General features: G+C 49.7%; 1 protein-coding gene across 3 annotated transcripts in view; it reads left to right on the top strand.

The window, feature by feature from the left end:
* Nucleotides 1-12,640, top strand: part of Mprip (myosin phosphatase Rho interacting protein) — a 123,322-nt gene that overhangs the window by 75,723 nt on the left and 34,959 nt on the right. For 2 of the 3 annotated variants that reach the window (XM_055594223.1, XM_055594224.1), the window contains exons 6-11: nt 3,030-3,255; nt 4,642-4,798; nt 8,671-8,812; nt 9,573-9,680; nt 11,419-11,475; nt 12,438-12,506. In XM_055594223.1, the coding sequence (XP_055450198.1) occupies nt 3,030-3,255; nt 4,642-4,798; nt 8,671-8,812; nt 9,573-9,680; nt 11,419-11,475; nt 12,438-12,506 (759 nt within the window). Of the gene's footprint in view, nt 1-3,029; nt 3,256-4,641; nt 5,153-8,670; nt 8,813-9,572; nt 9,681-11,418; nt 11,476-12,437; nt 12,507-12,640 lie in introns of all 3 variants that reach the window. The other variant, XM_055594225.1, reaches the window with a different exon arrangement.

Here is a 12,640-nt window from a genome sequence, read left to right as displayed (position 1 = left end):
GCCAGTCCTGGGAATGAACAGAATAGGTCTTCCTGGCATCACAAAGCCGGAGTCCTGTGGAAGCAAACAGAGGCAGCCCAAGACAGAACTCTGTGTTCCTGGTCCAGGCAGTCCTTGCTGGCAACTCTGACTTCTTGGGCTGCACAAGTGAGGCAGGTAGAAGCTGCTGAACTGGGTCTGCACAATTCCTAGGAGTACTGTGGACAGTTTCTTCTATTAGTACTATTCACTCAGCCTAGGCCTGCCTCCACTGACCAGCATCCGTCTTACATCCCATCCTTACCCAAGGAGCCCCAGAGGGCACCCAAGCCAGCAGTTCCTGAAGAATAGTGCACTCCTAACTGGAAGTCAGTAAAACACACAGCCAAAGAAATGAAAACATACAGTCAGTTTCCTGGAAGCTGAAAGTAGAGCCTTCTGCTGGAGAGCAGCAGTTAATGCTCAAATCCCCCAAGCTGCCTGGTTTGAGAGGAAAAAGTTCTGGCTGAATAACAGTTATGCCTTGTTAGGTTAGGATTACGCCTGGTTTCCATGGTAATGCCTTGGAAACACTGCAGCAAAGAGCTTCTGCCTCCAAATAAGGTAACTCCCTATGTACCGTAGAGAGCCTGGGTCAGGCTAGAAATTTGGATGTGTCCCCTCCCCCACAACTTTGTCCCTTCCAAATGATGTTGCCCTGTGGCCACACTTCAGCTCTCTAGCCAGTTGAAAGAGCCCTATGATCCCAGAACAGGGAAGTCACCCCTTCCCTGAGGGCATGCCTCAGAACCAGGGTACAAAGTTCCCAGCCTCCTCTACCTGTGTTATGGTAATGCTTCTCCTCTTCTTCACAGTTGACCTCTGGTGGGTCTCAGGAAAGAGACAAGGACTGCATTTGGATTAAAGCCTCTGGGTACACTCATACGTTAACAGCATACTGCCAGAGGCATCTATGTGGTCCTTATGGTTCTATAGGTTAGCCTGAAGCTGAGTTTCCTTCCATCTATCTCCCAAAGCTCTGCACAAAGCGTATAGAGTCTCAGGTTGAACCACTAAGGACCAAACCTTGGTCTCTGCCAGGTCAGGCTGAATTCTTCAGTTTGACCCTGAAAAAAATTCAGATACTAGAGGTGATGTTTGTCAGACATATGCCCCTGAAGACAAGGCCTAGAGTAGAGGGAAACAGGAGTCCTCCGAGGCATAGCAAGTGCAAGAGTTCCTTAGCTCTCCACAGTCTTGCCCATATGGAACTTGGAGAATGGCCCTTTTCTGTGCCAGCCCCATAGGCTCTAGGCTCTTGGCAAAAACCTGAGTAATGCCCTTACTCCAAATCTGGATATGTTGAATGTTTCTTGTGCTTTTCCAGGATTGTTGGTTTCTGTAGGATCTCTGCTTCAAGGCAGGACTCTTCCTCCTCACTGTGGCCCCTTCTCCATTTTTATGCCAGAGAAGTAGAAAATGGCACCCCTTAATCCTTTTTCCTCGACTCTAGAAGCCCTTCTGAGTACCTATGATAGCAGCCAGGGTTCATCACAGTTAGCAGCATGAACATGACAGCTGGCTGTTGAGGGACAGGGTGCCATGAGCCTGTATGCCTGCACCCTTTGCTGACCCAGGCTAGCACTGTGTAATGTGAGCCTCTACACTCCTGTTTGGTCACATCCACCTAACTAGATTTTTCATTCACCTGCTCAGAAGAGAAAAGATCTTGCTCAAGGATGGGGTCCTTTACCTGTCTTCCAGAAGACAGAGTACTGTCATAAAGGAGAAGGAACAAGTTCCTTTTAGGTCAGGCCCAACTGTCTGGCTTGAGACCAGATGGGAGTAGGAGGTAGATACTTACATATCACCCCCCATGCCCCTCTTTGTGGCAAGATAGTAATCACCTGAAACCATCCCCTTGGCAGCCCCCTCAGCAGAATGATTGGGCACAGAACATGAGTGGGAGTGGGTACTACAGGACAGATGGCATTACCATCCTGTCCTTATCTGGGCTCAACATCTAAAGAGTCCAGCTCTGTTTACTTAGTAACTGGATTTCTGTGTCTGCTGGGTTTATCCTGCCTGACAAACCCTTTCTGCTCAGGGTGGTTCCACTTCTGTGCCCTGGAAGAACTGGGAAATGACTTGGGCTACCAATAAAGAACAATTTGTACGTGAGAAGAAGGTGTGCATGTGACAGGTGTGGGTGTTCAGGTTTGAGTAGGATGTGTGTCTCACAGCAGTCCTGATGCTGTTCGTAAAATGTCACAGAGTGAGGTGCTTAAACAGTAGACATTGTCATTTTTTTACCCTCAGAATTCTGGATACTGGAAAGCTCAAGGTTAAGGTGCCAGCAGATGAGCTGGCTTCCTCATCGTCATGATGGAAGGGGCAAAGTAGAGAACCTGGGCCTCTTTTATAGGATATTAACTCCATTTGAGGACTTCACTCTCATGGCCTAACCATATCCTAAGGGCCCACCTCCACAAATGATCACCGCGAGGATGAGATTCCAAATAATGACCAACAACTGTTCAGGACTTCCATAGCATTTGTCTTAGTTCAGTAGCCCTTTAATATCAGTGTTGGTATTCCATGTAAGCTTAAGAGTGGGTACGCTGGAATTCATTTTCTCCGTCTACCCCAGTGATCTTGATTGCAGTGGGCCTGGCTCAGGGGAGTGCTCTCCTCTTTTGCCCTATCCTAGCTCCTTATTTATATCTCAAGTGCCTACAAGTTTAGGATTGACCGACTCTAAATCAACTCCCATGGGCCCACCTTTAATAACTGGGCTGCTATTCTAGGCACAGCCTAGCAGTATACAGAGAGAACTTGTACATACTTGGTGACATGGCTCTGGGGCTCTGGTAGAAACCCAGAACATTCCCTCTGCAAGATGGCTTGGACAAGGCACTGTGGGGCCATAAAAAACAATCAGAAAAGAATGGCTTCCCATCTCCCAACACTCTTTTGCTGGCCTTATATTCCTTATAGTTTAGCAGCTAAGAGCTGTGAGCTGGTTTGGGCTATATGCTTATTTGCTTCTACCCTCACTGCTATCTCTCCAGGAACCTGGGCCTGCTAAGATGGCTGTCACCAGCAGTAGTGGTGGCAGCAGCAGCAGCATTCCCAGTGCCGAAAAAGTCCCCACCACCAAATCCACGCTCTGGCAGGAAGAAATGAGAGCCAAAGACCAACCTGATGGGAACAACCTGAGTCCAGCTCAGAGTCCCAGCCAAAGCCAGCCTCCTGCTGCTTGCACCCCTCGGGAAACAGGGCTGGAAAGCAAAGAAGGTGAGCAGCAGCTAAGGAGCCTGCAGGCCTCCTTGTTGTGATGGTCCATCTTGTACTGCTGGAGTGAGCCTCCAACCAGGGAACAGGAGCTGACAATGGGGATATGATGCAGGACCCTCAGAGTCCTGTCACAGGCCCTGGACTTTTCTTTCCTTTGTTGCATCATCAGTTCTGGGCAGCACTAGCCTGGCATGACTGGGTTCTTGGCCTGTGTGCTTCAGCTTGGCTTCTCTACCTCATTTGTGAAGGAGAGAGGTACAGCACCTGCTCCATTGGCCTCAGGAGAACTACAGACTGTTCTGCCTCTGTGAGGCCTCTGTCCTGGTCCACAGGTTTCTATCTCATTAGCTCTTAGAACCTGTTCTGTTGGTTGCCTCCTGTCTTTAGAGAGGTAGCATTTAGGGCAGCACTGCCCCTCTCCTCATTGTTACCACCTTGCTCAGCCCCTGCCTAGGAAAAAGGGTCATAGAGAACCCCATTGACATCACTGTGCTCTCTTATTTAGCATGCTTTGCTGCCCCAGCCAGGCTAAAGTTTCCTTCTTTGCCTCACTCAGTCTGAGTTCTTCAGCATGTAAACCTACCCATATTTAAAATCCATATGCTCCATGCATGGATGGAAGGAGGGCTCCAACAAAAGCCCTCCTTCCTGCCTCAAGAATGTACTAAATGCCTGAAAGTTATCTTTTTGGTTGGTGTCCTGTGATTTAGTAAGAAACCATTGGTTGGGCTGGAGCACTGTCTCTTCTTCTGGAGGACCCAGATCCAATTCCCAGCATCCACATGGCTGTTTATAACTGTCTGTAACCCCCGTTCCATGGACCTGACATCTTCACACAGACATATATTCAAGCTAAACACCAATAAACATAAAAGTAAATTAATTATTTAAAAGTGGTAGGAAGCTGGAGAAATGGCTCAGCAGTTAAGAGTACTGTCTGCTCTTCCAGAAGTCCTGAGTTCAATTCCTAGTAGCCACATGGTGGCTCACAACCATCTATAGTATGATCTGATACCCCTCTTGTGGCATGCAGGTCTACGTGCAGATAGAACATTCATATACATCAAATAAACAAATCTATCTTTAAAAAGAAAAAAAGGAAATCACTGGTTAAGATGGAGTCCTGCTTCCCCACGTGAATTGTATGCAGAGGGTCTGCCTGCCTCTGCAAGTGAACTGACTATAAGGAGAGTAGGGAGTAAAGGCAATGCAGATAGATGGTCCATTTCTTCTCACAGTTCTCTTTCCACCCGTACCCCATTCATGGTTGTAGAGCGTGAAGGTGGAGAGGGTTGAGGCAGCTCTTGGTTGCTCGTGTGTGGGCTTTCAGAAAGTTCCCATGATAGAACTGGCAGCAGTCTAAGCAAGCTTCCTCTTGTCTTCCAGATGAAAGCACCATGAATGGGGACCGTGTAGATGGTGGTCGGAAAGTACGAGTAGAGAGCGGCTACTTCTCCCTGGAGAAGGCTAAGCAGGACCTGAGGGCTGAGGAGCAGCTGCCCCCACCACTCTCCCCACCCAGCCCCGGCACCCCACACAACAGGTATGGTTGTCCTGGATTGTCTTCACAGGAACTTGGCCATCCGCTTCACTCTCCAGGTCTTCCAGCCCCAAGCCACATGGTCTCCAGCGTCTGCCCCAACAGCCGGGGTGAGGCCGGCAGGCCACCCAACCACACGGACTCCAGCAGTGCTGGGGGGTGGGGAACACAGCTGCTGGGGAGCACCTTTGCCTTTAAAGCCAGCAGGCAGTATGCCGCCCTGGCCGACGTCCCTAAGGCCATCCGGATCAGCCATCGAGAAGCCTTTCAGGTGGAGAGAAAGCGGTTGGAGCGTAGGACCCGGGCCCGGAGCCCTGGCAGGGAAGAGGTGGCCCGTCTGTTTGGCAACGAGCGGAGGTAAGGGGGACACTAGAGGGCTAAACTTATGTATGTACTCATATATAAAACATACAGCGTACTTCAGGGACACTTTTTCTCTGGGCCCCAGACTGTGGCACCAGTTCTCAGCTCCTGGCAGCCAGATACAGGCCTATCCTGGCTGCTTTAGGTTGGTGCTTGCCAGATTAGGCCCAATGGGCTGAGTCTTATTTTCGGCCTGCTTCATTCTCAGAGCTGTGGGTAGGGGCCAGGCCCTCATGCTGGCAGTTTTGCGATTGGCAGAGGGCACTGAAGAGGTTCCAAGGCACAAGAAAGTGAAGGCGCAAATACAAGTCCTTCCCACCAAGATGTAAGAGGCAGCCTGAAAGGCTTCTAGGTATCCCAGGTACCATTTTTGTCCCCTGGGTTTTGCTGAAATGGCTTTCTGCCAGCAGCAGAGATGTAGTACTTACTGCTGAAAAGATAAGACTCCTGCCTGCTTTTTTCTTGCTATGCTGTTCCAAGCTTGAGGACTAGGGAACATTCTACCTGTGTGCTGCCCCCCACCCCCGCTACACACACAAGATTCTCTTGACACATTTCTGAGCTGTGTTTTGTGTCCATGCCAGGTTTCTTGCCTAACACCAGACAGATTTCTAATGATCCATAGCCGCCCACAGGAGAGTTTAAAAGTACATCTGTCTGTGTTGCTATTGGTTGGGGAAGGAGAGCTTTTATTACTCATGGTTTACAAATAAGTTCTCTGTTTAGAAATCAACTCCAGAACTTTGTTTAGTATCTACCCTACCCTGGGTGCAGGCTGAAGTTCAATCAGGTGTTAAGGACAGGATGAGATTGGGAAGGACTTTTTCTTGTCCCTTTTTCTCAACTCACAATTAGTTGACACTCAACCCAGCTTGTTCAAATGGCCTATGGAATCTCCGATAGACAGTGGACCCTGAGTTATATGTGCTCCCTGGAATTCCATATAATCGACTGTCTTCCCAGTTTAGTGGTGGCTCAATAAGGCACCTTTTACTCTTACCCCTGATTCATGGATGTGAAAACTTGAGGTTCAAAAATTGAGTGACCCCCACTCTTCATGATGAATAATAGCTGGTGGATAGGCCTTTAGCAGGAAGTCTCTAATAACATGCTAGGAACCAAGACCAAAGCTCCTGTTGTACTTTCTAAGCATTTGGGCTATCAGAAGTAAAAGGTCTTGTTAGCAATTAAGGAGGCTTGAAGGGTGGGTTGGGGAGGGTTTGTACTGGTTACTGAGCACCTAGTTCTGGTGGTTTCAAAATGGGGTCAGCTATGCCTTAAGTTAGTGCCAGGCCAAAGTTAACATTTTGCACACCTGCTTGGCTAGGCCACTTGTCAGAGAAGTTAATTTTGAATGCATTCTTGTCTACCTGCCTGAGACAGATGCAGTCTCTGGGCTTTGTTCTTGCATGTTCTTTGCCACTGTGGGGATGGGTTTCAGCTGGTGTTGGTGCCCATACTACTTCTGCATATTAATTATATAACTGTCCCTTTCTGATGATCTTGCTGGTTGGTGTTGCTCTTTGAAGACTTCTTTCTGAGGCCCTAGTAGTCCATCTGGTGCTGGACTGGATCCTGGCCCGATAGGGTAGGGTGACAAGGTGTCAGCTACTTTGCATTGCATAGTAGCCAAGACAGACCTGCCACGCATCCAGGCAATTGCAACCACAGGATCGGTTCTGGGAAACTTTGGTAGGCCAGTAAGCAGCCCCACTTGAGCACCAGCAGCTCTGAGCTTGGAATTTACTCCTCAGACTTCTGAGCCTTTGAAGGAGTTCTTAAAATCAGTTCTTAGACCTGTATCTGCTAAGTGTGGGGAAGCTGTGGTCCTTATAGCTAATAGAAAATTGTCCCCAGTCCATGAAACCCTGACCCCTCCACTTCCCAGTGTGAGAGCTACACCTGTCAGTTCCACCTGAGTAAGGAACTTTCTGTCACACTTCTGTTGCTTCGAAAACACCAACCTTGCAACAGAGGACCAGCTCTACAGAGGTTGCCAAAGCCCCAATGTCAGCATTTCTTGGTGGCAACCCTGTCCAGCAGCTATATGTATAGCAAGTGCCTCCTGTTTCTCATGCTGACTAATCTGCTTGGAGCCCTACAAACCCACACCACGCATTCAGCCTGGCCCGGCACTCTCCTGGACCCTTGAAGTCCTCTAGCCAGGTACAGTGCCCTCAGCCTGAGAAGAAGCCCTAGCCCAGAGCTGTGAGTGTCCAGACCTTCCTGCAGCAGTCGGGCTATGCCGGGCACCTTAACTGCACTCAAAAAGTTCTCCACTACGTGGCAGCCAGCAGCTGCTTAGCTTACTGCTCTCACAGTCAGCCTTTTCACCTCAGCTTTTGTGGGCACAGCAGTCTAACTTGGCACCAGTCTTCTAACAATGCTGAGTGTGGAGGCAGAGAACCCAGATGCCTTCCTGAATACCTGGCTGCCCTTGGCCTCTGACCTCCCTTGAGGAGAGGGCCTCTCAAGGTAGATTTGTAATGACCTAGAAAAGAGAGGTCCTTGGATCATAGGCCATAGTCTTCTTGCTTATTAGATGTTTTAGTCTTCTGAAGGGACCATTATCACTTCCCCTTGGCTCCTCACTACTTGTCCAGAATGCATGCCACGGTTACCCTCATTGTGAGGGAACACAGTGTCCCTAGGGGAGAGATCTCAGGTTTGGTGAGAAGGGGTTATCCTCCCAGCAGGCATTAAATCAGATCTCAGACCCCAGGTAGGCAGCTCAAGCCTTCTGCCTAATCCCACAAAGTGACTCCTCAGGCTGTGGTTGATCATGGGTTTTCTGTCTTCAGCCATTACCTTGGGTTTTGCTGCTTTAATTCTTTAGATAACTTTGATTTATCATGATTTGAATTTTAAAAGCAGTCTTTTTCTGTTCATTCATTTCCCAGCCTTGTTTTCTTTCAGGTCTTGCCCTCTCCACCCTCTGCTGTGTTCGCGCCTCCTCCACCCGCTTCGCTTCCATCTCAGCTCCGTCGTCTCAGCCGCAGACCACCTGACGAGGCCGCTGGCCTTTCACATGAAATCAACTGCTTTGTTTGATTTTGATTTTGATTCCCTTTAATGTTAGCAGAGACTGTTAATTCATGGGCCTTTTTCCTTGCTAAAATTTGAACATCCTGTGTGGGGTGCATTGTAACTAGAGGGTGCAGTGTGTGCAGAGGTGGTGGTTGTCCTTTATTGTGTCTGACTCAGGGAGGTTCCCAAGGTGTATGAGTCCAGTACCGGGCAGAGCCAGTGTAGGCCCAGTGTGGAAGGGTTCTGTTGCTGCTCCAGCTCATTTGAAGGGGGGACAAGTGGAGCTCAGGCAGACTGAATCCTAATGCCCAAGTCCTGTCAGGACTGTGTGAAGGGTGCCTCACATGCTAAACAGCTAGCATTGGAGCCTAGTGAGGTAGGCCAGGTGTACAAGTTGACTGCAGGATCCCCTACCGGACTTGAGACCCAGTCCACCTTGGGAACAGGGAGACTCTGGTTTAGCAGCTTCATGTCCTTTTTTGTAGGAGATCCCAGGTAATTGAGAAATTTGAGGCCTTGGATATTGAAAAGGCAGAGCACATGGAAACCAACATGCTGATTATGACTACTCCATCAAGTGACACTCGTCAGGGCCGCAGTGAGAAGCGGGCCATCCCTAGAAAGCGGGTGAGCTCCAGTGTGGGCCTAAGTGGGGCCTTTGGCAGCATGGCTTGGGTCTGGGGACACATTGCCCTACATGCTCTGAGTCCCATCCATAGCAGGGACATGTTTCTTCTGGGCCTTCACTCTTCATTCTCCTCCAGTTAGCTTCTTGAACACCAGCCTGCCTTCCGCATCTCCTCCTTACAGCATCAGCCTTCTGTGCCACAGGATGCTTCAATGAGTTTTAGATCCCAGTTGCAACCAGCACAATTTCTTCGGCCACCCAGGAACAAAGCCGAATATGAACCTTTTTTCCTTTTTTTTTTGTTTTTGTTTTTGTTTTGTTTGTTTTTGTTTTGTTTTGTTTTTGGAGTGGCGTGCTGTGCCCTCCTTCTCTGCTTGGCCCACAAGTTCCGTCAGACTTCCGCAGTCCTCTTTCTCCTCCCAGACTCCTCCAGCCTCTTGCCCACCTGCCTCTTCTGTGGCGTACTGTACCCAAGCCCTTCTTTCCAGTTTCTTTGTTGCTCACGAGGTGCCTGCTATCTTCCTTCTGTAACCTGAGAAGCTGCAAAATTGGGTGGGGCCAGGACAGTGATGACCAGGCATCCAAAGAAAAGGCTGCTCCACTGAAAGCATGCCAGGACATGGGTCATCTCAGAACCTGCTGTGGGATCTAGACAGAACACTGCCCCACTCAAGGAGGGATGAACCACCCAACTTATTGCCCCCATGCCTATCCAAGCTACCCTGAGCTGTACTGATGGGTGGCTGCTCTCTGCCACAGGACTTTGCCAGCGAAGCCCCCACAGCTCCTCTCTCAGATGCTTGTCCCCTGTCTCCACACCGAAGAGCCAAGTCATTGGACAGGAGGTCCACAGAATCCTCCATGACGGTGAGCCCAGGCCATGTGCCAAGTTCTCTGGAGATCTGTGCCACTACCACTACTGCTTCTGGCCTCTCTGGGCCACTGTCCATTTATGTCTATATGTCTACACCGGCCCTCCCTCTGTACCACCCTCATGCCTGTGAGTGCCCCACCCACTGATCTGCAATCCATTGGAAACTGATCATTCTTCCTCCTCCTGGGCCCAGCAGGACTGGGGGCTTTGTGGCACCCTGAGTAGCACATGGAGGTTTCTGTGCACAGGAGGCTGCCGGGCCACTACAGGTGTAAAGTCCAACTTCACCTCTGCTGTCCTGCTTTCGTGTTTATTTTTGTGACACTTTCGAACAGGAGCCAGGTCGTATTGACAGTTTGTCTTGTTTGAGGGTGTATGCAAGAATGAAGCTGCAGACAAAGTTCAACCTGGTTCCTCAACAGTCTACAGCCTCCCAGGAGACATGGCACACTCACCAGTTCTCATCCCCCAGAGAGCAGTTTCTTTGTCAACTCAGCTGGTAGCCACTATGACTGGCAGCCACCAGAGGCCCAGAGAAAAGACCCAAAGGGACCAACCTCCACCATTCCCTGAGGCAGACACAAGAGCAGTGATTACCACAGCAGAAAGTGTAAGAATTTTCATAGAACGGCAGCTCAGCAGGAGAGCCAGAAAGGCAGTGAGCAGGCCTCCATCTCAAGTCTCATGGAGCAGCAACAATTGTGTACATCAAAAAGGGATTACCCTTTGTACAGGTCTCTGGGCTGGGGCATCCTAAAATTTGTCTCCATTTGTGTTGGTACGTCAAACAATTCTTGCAGAAGGAAGTCTTGTGAAGCATGGGTTACCGCAAGGCTCCATAGAGGGGGCAGCCTCGTCTTACTGTGGTCAGCTGGGGCAAGGCAGGAGTCTACTGTGGACTCCCCAGTGGAGTAGGAACTCCCAGATGCCTTTCCTGGTATTACTTCTGTGGATCACTCCCTGTCTTTGGAGTAGTAAGAGACATCAAAACCAGTTTCTGATCAGGACAGCTGTGGAAGACCTGAGAGTGCTGGGGGCCACAGCAGGGGTTGCTGGGCTCTTCGAAACCTGGCCTTACAGGTGTACTCGTAGCAGATGAGAACTTTGTCCCCAGCAGAATGCAGGCTGCTCCTCATAGAGCCAGCACCCCATTAAGGTCCTTGATCTGGTAGTCCTTGATCTACCTTCCTGAATAGGGAACAAGACTGAACTTCCTCCTGGTGTAAGAGTAATCTGAAAGTTGGACAAGGTTGCTGCTACTGCCTTCTCCACCCCAGACTTGTTCTGCCTCTCAGGCCTCTGGCCTCCAGTCCTTCTGCAGCCTCAGCAGGAGCCTTTGGATTTCCCTTTCAGCTGTTACTGCAGGTGTTCTGTGTCCATACAGGGCATGGGACTCTCCATCTGGGCCCATGTTGTGCCCCAAGGCAGGATGAGTACAAAACCTGAATAAGTGGAATACAGACCTCAGAGCAGCCAGGCAGCCTGTGCTTCTGTGCCCAGGTTAAAAATAAGGCTGTGTTGTCTTTCCTTGTCCCTCAACTTCTTCCTCAGGACATATGCCCCTGGGCAGCAATGCTGGGGCAAGAGAATGGGCAAGCTTATCTGGTAGGTGGTAAAATCTGTTACTGGTGCTGCTTCATCTAGATGAAAACAATCCTGTTGGACACATTTTGTCCACGACTGGGGAACCCACGATGGTTTCCCTTGAGCTGTTCTTTTTTTCTTTCTTAGCCTGACCTGCTGAATTTCAAGAAAGGCTGGCTAACCAAGCAGTATGAGGATGGCCAGGTGAGTATGTGTAAGTGCAGAGGCCTAGAGGAGTGGGAAGCAGCTGCAGGTTCTAGTTTGTCTTGTCCTTGATGGGGTCTGTGAGCCCTGATATATGCTTTTGGCCTGCAGATGTCCTACATTTCTAGTTCCTGGCTATGATTGCCCTAAAAGTTCTCTTAAGGGTCTAGGCTTCCCCACAGGCAGAACAGCCAGCTATGGCTGTGGGGCTGGCTTATGTTTTCATACAAGGCAGCCGTATAGGCAGTCATTTACAGCTGTAAAATTCTTGTATTGGACCAGCTCAGCTTTAGGGGCACCATTAAGTTCTGAGAATTGTAAATATTATCAGGTCCAAACAGGAGGAGAGGCATTTGCAAGCCTCACCTTGACCTGGAACATGTTAGGCGCTTGCCCTAGAAGCCCATAAAAACCAGCTTTACTATCCTAGCTCCTTTTTGCCTTGAGAGACTGTGCCAAAGCATCCCGTTTCTCCTCCTTCTACCATATATTAAATGCCCTTGGCCTTACTTGAAGACTCAAGTTCCCTACCTCAGAGTGAAGACTGGGACTTTGGCAGGTTAGTTTGTACCTGCTGGCTCATTGGGCCCACACATCTGGTATATGAGCCGAGTGGTTGTACCTCTCATTACCCTTTTCACAGCCACCTTTCTGTGTGATGAACCCAGCAGAACTGTCTGCAATCTCTGAAGGTAGAATAGAGGCCTGCAAAGCACCAGTCACCAACCACACACTGGGGGCACAGAGCTGGCCGAGGCCCACTGCTCTCCACTGCCTTGTTGCTGGAGCGCATCCTAACAGGGCCTGCCTGAGGCCATGAGCGCATGGCTGCCTGCCAGAACAGTCATCTGTTTGTTGCCTGCTTTACCTGTGCTCTCCAGGGTGCCTAGACTCAGCTGTAGTCAGGGAGGGACACAGGTATGTTTGCAGGGTAGTTGGATGTTTATCTTTCTCTCCCTTAGTGGAAGAAACACTGGTTTGTCCTGGCTGATCAGAGCCTGAGATACTACAGGGATTCCGTGGCTGAAGAGGTGAGAAAACTACAAAGCATGAGTGGCATCTAAAGTCCAGGGCTGTTTGAAAAGGTCCTGCCTTGGGTGTCATAGTCTCAGTCTGATGGGACAGTGCATGCAGTTGGATCAGCTTTAATGGCAGAACTGTTTCC

The sequence above is a fragment of the Psammomys obesus genome, unplaced genomic scaffold (genome assembly GCF_907164565.1).
Source record: "Psammomys obesus unplaced genomic scaffold, mPsaObe1.curated_primary_1811, whole genome shotgun sequence".
Lineage (NCBI taxonomy): Eukaryota > Metazoa > Chordata > Mammalia > Rodentia > Muridae > Psammomys > Psammomys obesus.
The sequence above is the reverse complement of the archived record's forward strand: the minus strand, read 5'-3'. Positions and strand labels throughout refer to the sequence as shown.